Source organism: Daldinia childiae (assembly GCF_008694065.1).
Source record: "Daldinia childiae strain JS-1345 chromosome Unknown Scaffold8, whole genome shotgun sequence".
In the NCBI taxonomy this organism is placed as follows: domain Eukaryota; kingdom Fungi; phylum Ascomycota; class Sordariomycetes; order Xylariales; family Hypoxylaceae; genus Daldinia; species Daldinia childiae.
This window is the reverse complement of record NW_022984649.1, coordinates 812,891-826,454: the sequence shown is the minus strand read 5'-3', so window position 1 is coordinate 826,454 and position 13,564 is coordinate 812,891. Positions and strand designations below refer to the sequence as shown.

The window sequence follows — 13,564 nt, the reverse complement described above, 5'->3', positions numbered from 1 at the left end:
AGGTTCTTGAGCATTTACGGAGGACGCGCACCAAAGCTGAAATTCGTTTTGGATACTCTGTAGAACGAGGTTGCTTCTGCTTCTGCTTCTCAGTAGCACTATGAGCGTGAGGTCTGCTCACGTTATGATGGATATTCTGTATAATAAGGCCGGACGCCGGAGCTCATACCCCTCGTAGTAGCAGAGGTACGAAATAAATAAAAAGACAAAGCTTTATCGCCATCATCTTGGACCAAATCTTGATTGTATAGTGTTGACTTGACGTGTTGCTGTCACTCTAAACCTCCCTTCGCACGACGGCGCGTCTCACGTTGCCGATCTCATTTTAGCCATATTACACCAAACCAAAGTGTATGTACACCCGAACGCCTGGTTGAAACCGAATGCAAGCCCCTATACGTCCGTCATCGTTCGTAATACCTGCGTATCCTCCCTAACCCAAGACCAGCTCGTAGAGTATTATTAAAGTGTTGATCGCTATTAGAGGAACTGCTCTGCTAGTTAGCCTGGTGTTATTAACCCATAAAGCGACTTCTCTCTCTCTCTCTCTCTCGCAAATAGGCCAAGCACATACTTCTCATTACCATCCGGACGCTAGCAATTAGGTTGACAACTTTCGCCTTTACGCTTTGGGTGTCGGGGCCGGCGCCGAACGCTGGGTCGAAGGAGGTGGATGAGAGGTTTACTAATTAGAGATGAGGTGTTAGATGGTACAGAGCGATGGGCCTTGTACGGTAGAAACACATACTGCGTGCTAGGAAGCGGTCTTCGGACAGGATGGCGATTGCGTTTATAAGGAGGATAGAGACTATGATCGCATTAGCTGCTGGTTTCCGGTAGGGCGTCTAAGAGATGCTATACCATAAAGTAGGTTCCCGAGGAGAATCATTTTGACAGGCTAGAGTTTTGGGCGACGTGTTAGAAATTTGGGGAAGCGTGAGACTTGCCTCTGTCAAAGGGCGATAAATCAAATGTTGTATATCTGCATGTACGTTATGTTATGTAGTAGTTTAGGTAGTGTCTATCTCTTTAGGTACAAGACAGGTGTCGACGGTGCGGCGCCAGGTTACGGGAACTGTCCATTAGGTTTGCCTTATGTAAACATGATTGAAATATTGTGGCGGTGCATTAACTAACTAAGCCACGTGTAATTCAGTTCGAACAGATACTCCTTACAGACTTCTCGAGAATGAAATAAATTAAAGTAGTACAACAGCAGGTCTGTCAACAAACAAAATGGGGATTTGAAATTATAATCTAAACTTATTCACTCATTACAAATTGATATCAATTGAGTTTCACACCAGATGCATCTCTTATGAAAACGCTCTCTCATATTATCCAGGTATAAGCTACCAATGGCAGCTCTCGGTATGTTTGTTATTAGTATCACGGTATTTACTAACGAAATAATAACTTACAATGGTAACAGACTTACTTCTGTCGCTGGCTATACCGGCCTTAATAATCATACACCTCTTGGTAGCCCCACATACCAAAGTTGAAGAGTCTTTCAACATCCAGGCAACTCACGATATTTTAGTGTATGGAACGCCCACTAAGGATATATATCAACGGCTCTCATCTCAGTATGACCACTTTGACTTCCCTGGTGCTGTCCCTCGCACCTTTATTGGTCCAGTTCTACTAGCGGGGATCGGTCAGCCTATCATCGCGCTGGTAGGCTTCCAATATGCACAACTTGTCGTGAGAGGTATTCTGGGGCTCTTCAATGCTGGAGCGCTGTGGGTGTTCAAGTCGAAGGTGGAAAAGGCGTATGGAAGGTCGACTGCGAGGTGGTATGCGTTATTGCAACTTAGCCAATTTCATATCTTGTTCTACTCTTCTAGGACGCTACCTAATATGTTCGCTTTCGGCTTGAGTAAGTGGTCACTAAAATTTAAGAGTTTTTTATATTTTGTATTGACAATTCCTAGCGACGTTGGCCTTTTCTCAACTGATAGGAGACCCATCTCAAAATATACAGGCTTGGAGATACAAATTGGCTATTGCATATCTCACCATAGCTACCGCCGTATTCAGGTCCGAATTGGCAATTCTCATGGTGACCGTCACCCTCTATGGTCTAGCTCTCTCGCATATCTCCTTAGTAAAAATCATCCCTGCCTTCATCGTTTTCTTTGCCATGTCGTTGTTACTCACGATACCGATCGACTCTTACTTCTGGCAGAAGCCGTTGTGGCCGGAACTATGGGGGTTTTATTATAACGCCGTTCTTGGTTCTTCCTCTGAATGGGGCGTTTCCCCTTGGCACTACTATTTCACATCTGCCTTACCTAAGATCCTCACGAACCCGTTGAGCTCGACCGTTCTCATTCCCTATGCTCTTTGGAACGCTGGGACGAGAAAACAGGCTCAATCGCTAGTGATCCCTAGCCTTTTGTTTGTGGCGATGTACTCTCTTCAGCCGCACAAGGAAGCTCGTTTCATATTCTATGTTGCACCACCGTTGACAGCAGCAGCGGCTTTAGGGGCAAATTATATCTTTACAAGACATAATAAGTCTATCGTCTTCTTACTTACTTCTATTGCAATAGTTGGCTCGGTACTTGTTTCATTCGGCCTCAGTACCGCTATGCTTATTATATCTTCTCTCAATTATCCCGGTGGCGAAGCGCTATCGGAACTTCGTGGTCTCGTTACCTCGTCTTCCTCGTCTGATCTTCAAACTATCATGGTTCATACGGACGTACTGTCGTGTATGACAGGAGTAACACTCTTTGGGCAACATCCTTACCCCCCTAATGATCGGCACCCGGCAAATGGATTGACGTTTAACTACGATAAGACGGAAGATGAAAGCACTTTACGGAGCCCGGCATTCTGGGAAAAGTTCGACTACGTGCTCGCCGAAGATCCGGCTTCGGCTATCGGCCCTTGGGAGATAGTTGGTGTGGTGGAAGGTTTTGCCGGAGTTGAACTAATCAAACCGAGTGCACACTCCGGTAGCGATATTGAGAATGGCCAAGATAGAGTATTCGGCAGAGGAGTTTTCGTAAGAAGAGTGAAGAATTTCGTTAGAGCATTAACTGGCGGTTGGTGGATTGGTCCGAGGATGGAGCCGAAAATACACATACTCAGAAAAATGCGCGAGGGTGAGGCTAGACGAGCTGTAACGGAGTAGGGATTCCTGGTAGATAGGCTGAAATTCGAAATCGATTGCCGAGCTCGGCATTCTATCCCCGATATGGCTTTACGGCCCGCGGACCACATCGGATGCGAGAAGAAGTGGGAATGTCCGGTGATACCGAACGCCGCCCCGCTGGTGTGCGTTTAGAAAAGGGGCTGACGGGACGTTACGATAATATGTAGCACATAGCGGCAGACCTATCTAGATTTACCATAACGTTTACAGGTCCGCCTCGTAACCAATCTGGCGACTCAGCCCAACACCACCAGATCGACCGTCTCACAGCCCCCAATTTAGAATGTAACCCAACGTAGCCTTACGCACATCTAATTTTGAAGCGCTCAACTAGCCTCGCCATATACCGACATGGCTAAGTATATCTTTTTATATCAATGTGCAGATAATGGTGGCCGAGAACGTGCGTGTATCCATATGCTATCCGTGTTTTAGCAAATTTATACAAAATAGACTGATATTTGATGATCACTAATATAGCTTAATACGAGCAAGATATGTTGACGAGGAGATATATTAGTAAGAAAGGACATGCATATGGTAAAATTCAGGGGGTTTGATTTAAGAGGATAGGCTATTGCAATTTGCAAAGTATTAGGGACCTCCTAGGATATATCAGCATCCACAATATAAAAGTTCAGTAAGAGCCGAGGAAGCAGAGCAATCCAGACCGGCGGCTATGCGCGCCTGTAAAGCGTCTGTCTGCTAGTATTGAATTCTAAGGCTGAGGTGCGCTTAAGGCATATTATTTACAAAGAGATTCGTATCATATAATATACCAATTTTAGAAAAGAGAGAATATCGTGATGAGCCTCACGGGCTAAGGTTCGTGTACGAGCATATGAATATGTGGAAGATGGCTATGGATACGTATTATACCTAGCATCTCCTTTTTAGTTGCCTCGTAACGGCGATGCCAAGGATAGCCCAAGAGGGTGGTCCCCTGAACGAGGATATGTACCTTAACTATGGTATGCACGTATATAGGCGGGCGCCACACTAGTCTAGGGTCCACCCGAATGTCAGGGTCTCGTTCAATTCGTCCTGATATGTCCTAAATTCGAGTTGCTTCGCCAGGTGCAACCAAGATGCATACATACAACCTAATTCATACATGTACCTATGTAATGTACAAAACTTTACTGCGCAGTTTCCAATTGAGTGGAAAGACTTTAATCAGGTATTATGTACGTACTGTATCATTGATAAAGCAAGCAATATCGGTATGTATACATCTTATTTATCTACCTAATTATGAGTTACTATTGGACTAAAGTACGGTTATAGTACTTTTATTAGCGCCAGTCCCTTTTAGAACTGATTTTCAAAAAGAGTCCTAACTTTTTAAGATATTATGCACGTGTCGAGGACTGGGACGTCGGACCTTTGAAAGATGCGGGTTTCGCCTTAGTCCCGGACCCAGTGAGTTGTAAGTGTACCTGAAACTTGGTCGATCTGCACGACCAATTCAGCACATGCGCACATAATACATGTACCTAGCAGCATAGTACGATACAAAGTAGCGGCAGGAGCAGGCAATTACCTGGTATAGGTTCGGTACCAACCAACCAACTACTAGCATACGTTAGCATATTAGCATACGTACATGTATTGTACCTTATTACTTCCATGTAATTGATGTTACATTATGTACTCGAACTTGCACCCCCAAACCTCAAAGCACATCAAATCAGAAATAAAACGAGAGAGTACAGAGGACGGGGTGGTGACACACGACATATTATTCATACAATCCCCGTTTAACAAAGTAGATTGAATCCAACTTTTTATTTATTTTTACTTTCCCTTACTTTCTTGTCTATTATCTATTGTCCAATTCACCTCGGCATCACTTTGACAGTTCTTGTCGCATTCCACCGCCACCTTCTTTGGCTTCTTTGGTAGATTTATAGTGGGTAATAAGGACGAACTAACCCTCTGGCTGGCTGGCCGCATACTTGTGCGCGCATCTGTACTACTGTACTACTGTACTACTGTACTATTACACTACTACGCTGTATCATTATTCACCCCCTTGGTCCTTGGTGGACGACGATCACAGCCAAACTAAATAACATCATAATCTCGCTTTCGAGAGCCCGTCGGGTGGAAACTGGGCACACAAGTAAACAAACACAAACCCTCCACGACAACTCCCGCCGAAACTTCATATTAGTCTAGCTCATTTACAGCCATTGCATTACCTATTATATTCGATACATTCGATACATTGGACACACTCGAAGAACACGCGACACCACCAAGCCATTCGTCTTCTTATCAATTAACTTATTTTTACCCTCTATAGTAAATATTACTTCGCTTCACGATATTCTCGACCATTACTTGGCAACTACACGCCAGAACCACGGCAAATTGATGGTTTATCTAGGCATATATGTTGGTATACCCCGCGAAATCACGGTCGACGATGGAGAATGATGCACATAATGAAGGCTCTCGACGACGGGATCGTATAATGGGGAAGCTGTTCGGCAGTAGCAGTACGGGTAGGGATAAAAAATTGTCCAACGAAGAGAGTGCAAACGAAATATCCGACTTTCTTGGTCACTCAGACCGATTGACCGTTTCTCACCCCGTTCCTCAGCCGCCTTCAACTGTTCCCAGGGGCCCACCATCTCTGGCTCTTGATACGTCCAAAGTTAGCCGCTTCCCACAAACTCTAGGGGTTGAGAATGAGTCTCAACAGCGGGCACGATCACGCAGCCCTTCCCGACCAAAGAAAAATAAAGGACTTGTTGTCCGGTTCGCCGATAATTACCCCGAGATCATTGGCGAAGGAGGTGACGAGTGCGAGACTGCCGTTGCCGAGATCGGTAGGAGGAAGAGGTCCAAATCTACACCACTCTCGGCACCGATACCGCCTACGAAAGAAGGTCATGAATATGCTAGGCAAGTTGGGGCATTTCAAGAAGTACAGAAGAAGGAAGATGAATTTATACCTGGTCCCATACGTCGGACTCAGACGGGCTTTTCTACAATCTCAGATTTCCGGTTGGAGGAGCCGGGGCCTGCCCCTATTTCTAGTCCGCCGCCTCCTAAGCCTCGTACCGTCCCGGCGGGCGAAGCCCAGTCCCGCTTCTTAGGCACTAGTAGTCAGAAGGATGAAAACCGCCGCTCGTTTATCGAGATCCATCAGCAGGAGCAACGGCAGGCTGAAGGAATGGCGTTTGCAGAAGCAATGCGATCTGCTAGCGCCAACTCTCATCACCAATGGGACGATCAGACCTCTTCCCCCGAGCCGGTCCGGGATACACCGCCGCGCCTCAAGCAAATTCAGGTACCGACCATGCAGGAGCCAACGCCACCTCCGGAAAGATCCATGTCTCACCGGGACCAGTCTTCAGTGTCGCCTTCGCTACAGGATTCTATCTCTTCGGTGTTAAGAACTCAATCTACGAGATCTCCCTTACGGCCTTCACCCATACCGCAAGCAGCATCGAAAAGTCCTTCCACCGGATCACCAGCGTCCCCTTACCACGATCTACCTCTACCACAGATCCCATCTTCCTCTAATAGATCAGCTTTACCTCCTTTGCCTACTCATGATGCACTGCCGGACTTCGACATGGTACCCACTCTGTCACAACGACCAGTGTCACCCGACGAAGTACGCGTCAAAACAACCCACACCGCAGACAGTCCTACGTCCCTGTATTCAAACTCTGTACATTCAACTCCCGATGTTTCTCACAAAGCAACACCGGTTACGCGGAATCCTTCACGTGGATTCCCACCTTCTCCGGAAAAAACTACTCGCAGGCTTCAAGAGGCGGTAGTTGTGCCTGACGTCGATGCGCTAGAACTATTTATTGTTCGTACGAAGCACTTGTACGAGTTGTTCCGTTTGCACGCGGAGCAATATAGGCCCTTAGGTACCTCCCGACCTGATGATATGTGTCGAGCAGCTCTGTGGTGGTTCCTGAAGGGAAGAACAGCTCTGGAGACGATTATTAGAAGTCGTCCAGCAGACCCCGACGAGCCTCGTCTTCTCATGGCCAGGTACCAAGCCTATACGGACTTGGCAAAGGGGTACTGGCTATTAGAGCATGCCCTTCCCGAGATTGCGGAAGGCAAGTATAGCCCTGTAGATGGCGAATTGGGCGAAGTTAGGCAAGTTTTAATATCTAACTTGAGGAAACTATCTGGGTCTATGAAGCGAAATGGTTTCCTACCGCCCGAGGAGCCTTTCCTCCCGCAAACGATGGACAAATCTATCTGGGTAGAGTACCCGGCTGTGAGCCAAGATATAGTTGCCCTTCTCAATGGAATCTGGGGCTCGGCTGTTGCCGCCGTAAATCAACCAACTCGTTCTATGGAGGCGCTGGAAGCACTCCCGATTGGCGATACTACTAAAAATTTTAATTTTGGCCGTGTGATGACCAACGTATACTTCATGGAACAGGGTATGGACTCGAGGCAGGCTTGTTTCCCCTGCATGTTGTCTGTTGTTCGATCGCAGAATGATCCAAACCTCAACTTCGTTATTGCTAGTCAAAACGGTTCCGTTTCATTGCGCATACAGACAGACAAGAAGGCAGGTCTAACATGGCAAGATGTAAAATGGAGACCAGACTCTCACCAGTTAGACATCAAGTTGCCCCGAGGCTTCATGCTTGCTATCGAATGCTCGCAGCAAGACTATCGGATGCTATGGAGCATGTACGACTTCAGTTCCAAAGTCCAATCTTACTTATACCAGCGGAAGGATGAAGTCATGAAGCATACTACTGTCCTTCGCGGCTTTCACTATTTTGATGCTAACCCTCAAGGGAGGACATTCCCTAAGGAGCCTATAGGACAATGCTCTATAGGGTTGTTCGAGAAACTCCTCAAGGAGAATAGTCCAACCGGACCCAGGACCTTCCACCGGGGTTTCCGACTCGCCGTAGTCACCGGGCCGAGGATAAGGACGCTGAGCGGAGTAACTCATTTGTTCTCGCCGCAACTTCCTGTCAAATTCGCCCTGTTACGGGGTGAGCAGCGCGCGCCAGTCCTCCAACTGGATTTTAACGACGGGAAGGACAAAGGGCGGATGGTTTTGACGTTCGACGATGATAGAGAGCGCGAGATGGTATTGAAAATGATTACAGGGACGTATATCAACCAAGATGAGGACGTTATTACGGAAGTTCCGTTGGAGGGTATGAACATATCAGACGGTGTCGGTGATACGAAAGGAGGCCTTCCAGCTATCCAACGCTTACCTTGGCAACGTGCTCGTATTATCAACGATAAATATTCAGAAGTGCCGCCAACGGTATTAGCGGAGAAGCTCAGAGTTGAAATCGAATCGTTAGATAAAGGCGGAGTTGGTGTGGTTAGCACCATTACGGACAGAGTCAATGTTGCGCCTGGCGAGTTGAAGCTCAGGCTCGGTACCAAAGATATTCTGACGCTGCAAGTTCTACGGCACGCACAGGTCGATCTAACGGTTTCCATACTAGAGAGCCTTGTACCTCGAGAATCGCATCGCGAATTTCAGGGTTTGCAGAACACGATCCAGCGTGGGCCAACAGTGCGTACCTACAGGTTTCCGAGCTTCCGGGACTTGCATGCGTTCCAAGCGGGGCTCACGGGATACTCGGTACTCTTCGACGGTATCGCTGCAAGCCTGAACATCTCGCGGCGAAGGATGGTAGTACCGATTCACAAGAAATGGGAGGCTGGTACTACGCGAGTTCAGGTAGTGCAGCAAGAAAAGACGGTTCAACTACTAGCATTTTTTGAAGATTGGCACCACGGGCAATGCATGGGGTTCATACTCAAGGGAACCGATGTGTTTGAGTCGTTCAACCGAAACGGGAAAGCGGGCTTGAAATTAGCTGACGCCAAGTTCCCGCTGCCGAAGACTCCGCATGAAGGCGGTGACAAGACGGATGAGATGGCATTCCTATGTCTGGACATGCCCGATTTTGCTGGCGAACATGATGACATAACGATATTATTCGAGGATAGTTTTGGTAAGTTTAACTGTATCTTGAATTTATTTTATTTTATTTTATTTTAGGGACTAACACAATTATACAGAAAGAGATAGACTTTGTTCGGTTCTACCCGCGCCAGTCAAAGGGTCGCGCCTTAGTAGGGGAAAATGATGGAGTTCGGCACGATTGAACGAGAACATGATTCATGCAGATGGTCTGCATAAAGTTTGCACCGGAAGGGCGTTGAGTCCTATATAGTAATGCTATGTCAAGATACCCCCTGCGGTTATTCGAGCAAAAAGAGGGTGCTTCCCGAGAGGCGCAAGGAAATTACAATGCTTTTGCATCTAGACTTTTGGTTGTTGAAGAAGACAATTGGAACTGGTCTGCATATATATTTATTAAACTGAAAGCTAGGTTTTGAAACTCGATAGAAACCTCAAATACCTATTTATTAAAGATCGACCTGGCTCTCTTAGCTTTTGTACTTGTTATATGACTTGCTTAGGTACCTAAGGTATTTAGATGCCTATTTAGATGCCTACTTGTCTCGGCCGAAGTATGTAAATGAAATGATACGCCCTACCCAATTGACGTACGTCATCGTTCCCCCCTCCTCCTCCCCCTGAACCTCGTGGCCTCCAGCTTAGTGGATACTTTAATACGTAAATTATGCCCTTAAGTAACTCTATTTCGAAAAGCCCACTACGTAACCACATAATGTGCAAACGCTGCATTCAGTCACTAGTCACTACATGTAGTCACTAATCACTAATGCCTAATATTTCCCACTGATTATTCGGGTAGTGAGCTGAATACCTAGATGCATTTATTATCCCTTGTTCGTTCACAAATCAGGCATCGTTATTTGTGCATAGTTATTTAAAACTAGGCTGCTGTTGGATTTATAATATTTGCTCCCTCTTTTTTTTTCTCTCTGTATTATAATATCAAACTCTTCTACATACATACATACCTAATCCATTCTTCCTACCTACCTACATACATATTCTACCTTGCTCGTGTTAGTGAGGTCATCGGTCAACCCCCTGTGCTTTAGGGGTAGGTTTAACTGTAAGTACAAGGATCCTTAATCGATAACAAGCCAACAACCCTTCTCCAGCGCGGGGAGGGGTACATACGTTCACTGTAGGCGTACAACATCCCGCCTTAGGACCTTAGGGCAGGACTTACAGGCCAAGGGCAGCGTTTACTCTTCAGTTGCCAGTTGCGACCCTTCAGTTGCGACCCTTCCAGCCTTCTGTTGATATTGTTCGACAACCTTTACCTGTACCTGCAACATTTATTGCGGGCAAACTTCTTTAAAGTTATATTTCCTCCCCCCCCCCTCTCCATTATTAGGCGCATCCGATATAAAAAGAGAGATGCACGCGGGAAAGATAGCGTCGGGTCTGGCCCGTCGTCGCCGGACGCAGTCGAATGCTAGTATGTAACAGTTTTCCCCCTACTTCTTCTAAACGACGTGTTGCGACTTCGGACTGCATTTGATTATTGGCGCATTGAACCCTTATTCTTTACTGGATCTTATTTTTTGCTGTTAGATATACTAGATCGCTGACACTTATGCCACCACACATAGGTAGTAGGTCATCTGGGGATGGCGTCGATGACGATGATACCTCCATTATAGAGCCCGAGCAGGGCAACGGTGAGTAAATTCGATATTTTATGGTTTACTATAGCTAACGGTATGGCTTGGGTAGTCTTAACACATATTATCTCGCAACTACGGCCTGGCGCTGATCTAAGCCGAGTTGTTCTGCCTACGTTTATTCTCGAGCCTCGAAGTATGTTAGAACGAATCACCAAGTGCGTACTCCAAAAATATTATTTTATAATCTAATATACGGAGGCTAACATTAGAGAATTATAGCTTCATGTGCCACCCAGAAATGCTTCTCCCTATCCCTCATATCGAAGATCCTGTCGAACGTTTTGTCTCTGTCGTCAAATTTTACCTTAGCGGATGGCATATTCGACCACCGTATAGCTCCCCTAGCTTCTACCCCTAAGCCCGCTTTATAACTCAACCAATATTTACTAACATACGAAAATAGGGGAGTCAAAAAGCCTCTCAACCCCATCCTCGGCGAAGTTTTCTCGTGTTATTGGGACCTGCCTGACAATACCCGCGCCTATTATATTTCTGAGCAGACATCGCATCACCCCCCTAAGTCGAGCTATTTTTACATGGCCCCCGAGCACCATATTCGTATCGACGGCACTCTAAAGCCTAGGAGCAAGTTCCTAGGCAATTCGGCTGCAAGTCTTATGGAAGGAATCGCCGTGCTTACCCTAATGAATAGGGGTAAAAATCCTAAGCAAGGGGAAAGATAGTATGTGGGATCTATGAGACTTTTGCATAAAACATAAGCTAAACGTATCTCTAGTTGGTTAACACAGCCTAATATGTACGCGCGAGGAATCCTGTTTGGCAACATGAAATATGAATTAGGCGACCACAGTGTAGTGAGGTGTCCCGAGTTAGGCCTCACAGCCGACGTCGACTTTAAAACGAAGGGATGGGTCAGCGGTACGTACAATGCGATTGGCGGCACGATAAAAGACGAGAAGACGGGACAGGTGCTCTTCGAATTGTCGGGTTTATGGAGTGAAGAGATGTTTGTCAAAGATCTTAGGGTGGGTAACCCGTAAAAGTGCTGCCTCGTCGCTATCTAACGCTACATAGAATGGGCATAAGGATATGTTCTTCGACGCCCGAAAAGTAAAATCTTCGAAACCGCGCGTTCGACCACTTGAGGAACAGGACGAACGAGAGTCGCAAAAATTATGGTACAAAACAGCGCAGGCAGTAAAGGAAAGGAATCACGAGTTGGCGACGGACGAAAAGACTAAAGTCGAGGACCAGCAGAGAGAGGAAGCAGCGAAGAGAGCCGCCGCAGGTGTAGAATGGCATCCGCGGCTGTTCCGAAGAGTAGACAAAGACTACGGCGGCACGGGCGAGGATATGGATCACTTAGAATGGATTATCAACGCTCATATGTGCGTGGCGCCCCCATAACAGACGGCCCTTTCGAGATATCACTACTAACCCTGGATCTAGCGATGCCACAACACCTGATAAACAAGCCGAGCAGATCATGTCGATATACCCGGTCATACCAGGACAAAGGTCCAGTGATTGGAATATAATCCCGCCGGGCGGACATCCACACCCGCATCCTCAAGCGGCTGAGAAACAAGCACAAGCACAAGCTTCGGCTCCCCAAGGCGAGACGCAGGATCTAATCGACTTCGGCCAGAACGATACTAATACGCAAGCCCAGACAACGCATAATGCTCCCGCGTCACCGCCGCTCACCAATTCGGCTAGTAAAGAAATCGCCACGATGCTGCAGTCGACGGGTCAAAAAGCGGAGAACGGCCCGCTACTCGATTTTACGAGCGATTTGAAGAACGACTTACCGCCGGCCAAGGGTAACTTGAGAAAGGAAGATTCGACAGACAGTAATAATACGTTCTTTGATGCCGAGGGGTGATTGATCGATTGTGTTGGTACAGCACGTATAGTTCAGGGGAAAGCCGAGGAAACACCAATGTTGTACCCTCGCGATTACCCGTTGCTTTGGAGCTCCCCCTTACTTCGCTTCACCTGGATTGAGCTATTTTAGGCTTGTGGGATAGAGGGTTCATGAGCTGAGTTACATTAGGTAATTATTCAACAATTGGCTTTTTTTTTTTGGCTGCTGGGTGATTATTGGGTTGGTGGTGTACGAGCATGCTGCATGTAGGTATCTTGCTTTTTGGCAATAGGGGCAGGGTGGGACAGGGCAAACCATTGGGTTTAGATCCGGTAGACAGGCAGATATAGTATGAGGAAAAGAAGACCCTGTTTAATGAAGTTGATAAATCTATATGAGCTTTTACTTGTGGAATATCGTGACTATAAGATTCAAGTGGATAGATAGACAAGAGTATACAAGACATATATATTATCTTGATTTAACCTTTCTCGTGCTGCTAACGAATCAAGTACCTATTTTACATATGATTGCTCTAAGAGCCCCTGTTCCCTATTTCCTCTTAAGCACGATACTTGTCTTGGGATCGAGAAACCGTGAGTACCTAAGGTAGGCAAATGATGCCCGTTTCACGTATAATTGAGAACAGCCTATTTTACTCACTCAGCATATATTTTTCCTAACAATGTAGTAGCGTGTTAACGGCAAAGATAGAGAGACGAACCGGTCCAAGGGTATGGTGTATCTATCCCGAATCCTGCGTATTTCTTTTCTCACACGAGCGCGTTTCGTATAAAATGTTTTTCCTTGCTTGCTTGCTTTGCTTTCTTTCTTCGCCTCCGTCTTGTTATCTAGATATCACCTCATCACGTCTCGTCACGTCTCGTCTCGTCTCGTCTTCCTAATATTAACAGATTGCGTTTGTGCATGTGCTGCTGTCTTCTCCC

The 13,564-nt window shown here is 46.4% G+C and overlaps 3 protein-coding genes across 3 annotated transcripts; 2 read left to right on the top strand and 1 right to left on the bottom strand.

Annotated features, from left to right (window-relative positions):
* Window positions 1-433: 433 nt before the first annotated feature.
* On the bottom strand, window positions 434-889 carry GL218_06986 (Protein transport protein yos1; the record flags this gene model as incomplete). Its single annotated transcript, XM_033583726.1, has 4 exons — window positions 434-489; window positions 575-685; window positions 749-826; window positions 862-889. The coding sequence occupies 4 exons, from the start codon at window positions 887-889 to the stop codon at window positions 434-436; spliced, it is 273 nt and encodes a 90-aa protein (XP_033432827.1).
* A 469-nt stretch (window positions 890-1,358) lies between these two features.
* GL218_06985 (Dol-P-Man:Man(7)GlcNAc(2)-PP-Dol alpha-1,6-mannosyltransferase) lies at window positions 1,359-3,145 on the top strand (the record flags this gene model as incomplete). The annotated part of the gene is made up of 3 exons (XM_033583725.1): window positions 1,359-1,371; window positions 1,433-1,882; window positions 1,938-3,145. 3 exons carry the CDS (start codon window positions 1,359-1,361, stop codon window positions 3,143-3,145), a joined length of 1,671 nt encoding a protein of 556 aa, XP_033433042.1.
* Window positions 3,146-5,597: 2,452 nt separating this feature from the next.
* On the top strand, window positions 5,598-12,635 carry GL218_06984 (Oxysterol-binding protein-like protein OBPalpha; the record flags this gene model as incomplete). The annotated part of the gene is made up of 8 exons (XM_033583724.1): window positions 5,598-9,150; window positions 10,715-10,783; window positions 10,839-10,944; window positions 11,009-11,119; window positions 11,193-11,471; window positions 11,526-11,775; window positions 11,825-12,138; window positions 12,200-12,635. 8 exons carry the CDS (start codon window positions 5,598-5,600, stop codon window positions 12,633-12,635), a joined length of 5,118 nt encoding a protein of 1,705 aa, XP_033432828.1.
* Between the last annotated feature and the right edge of the window lie 929 nt (window positions 12,636-13,564).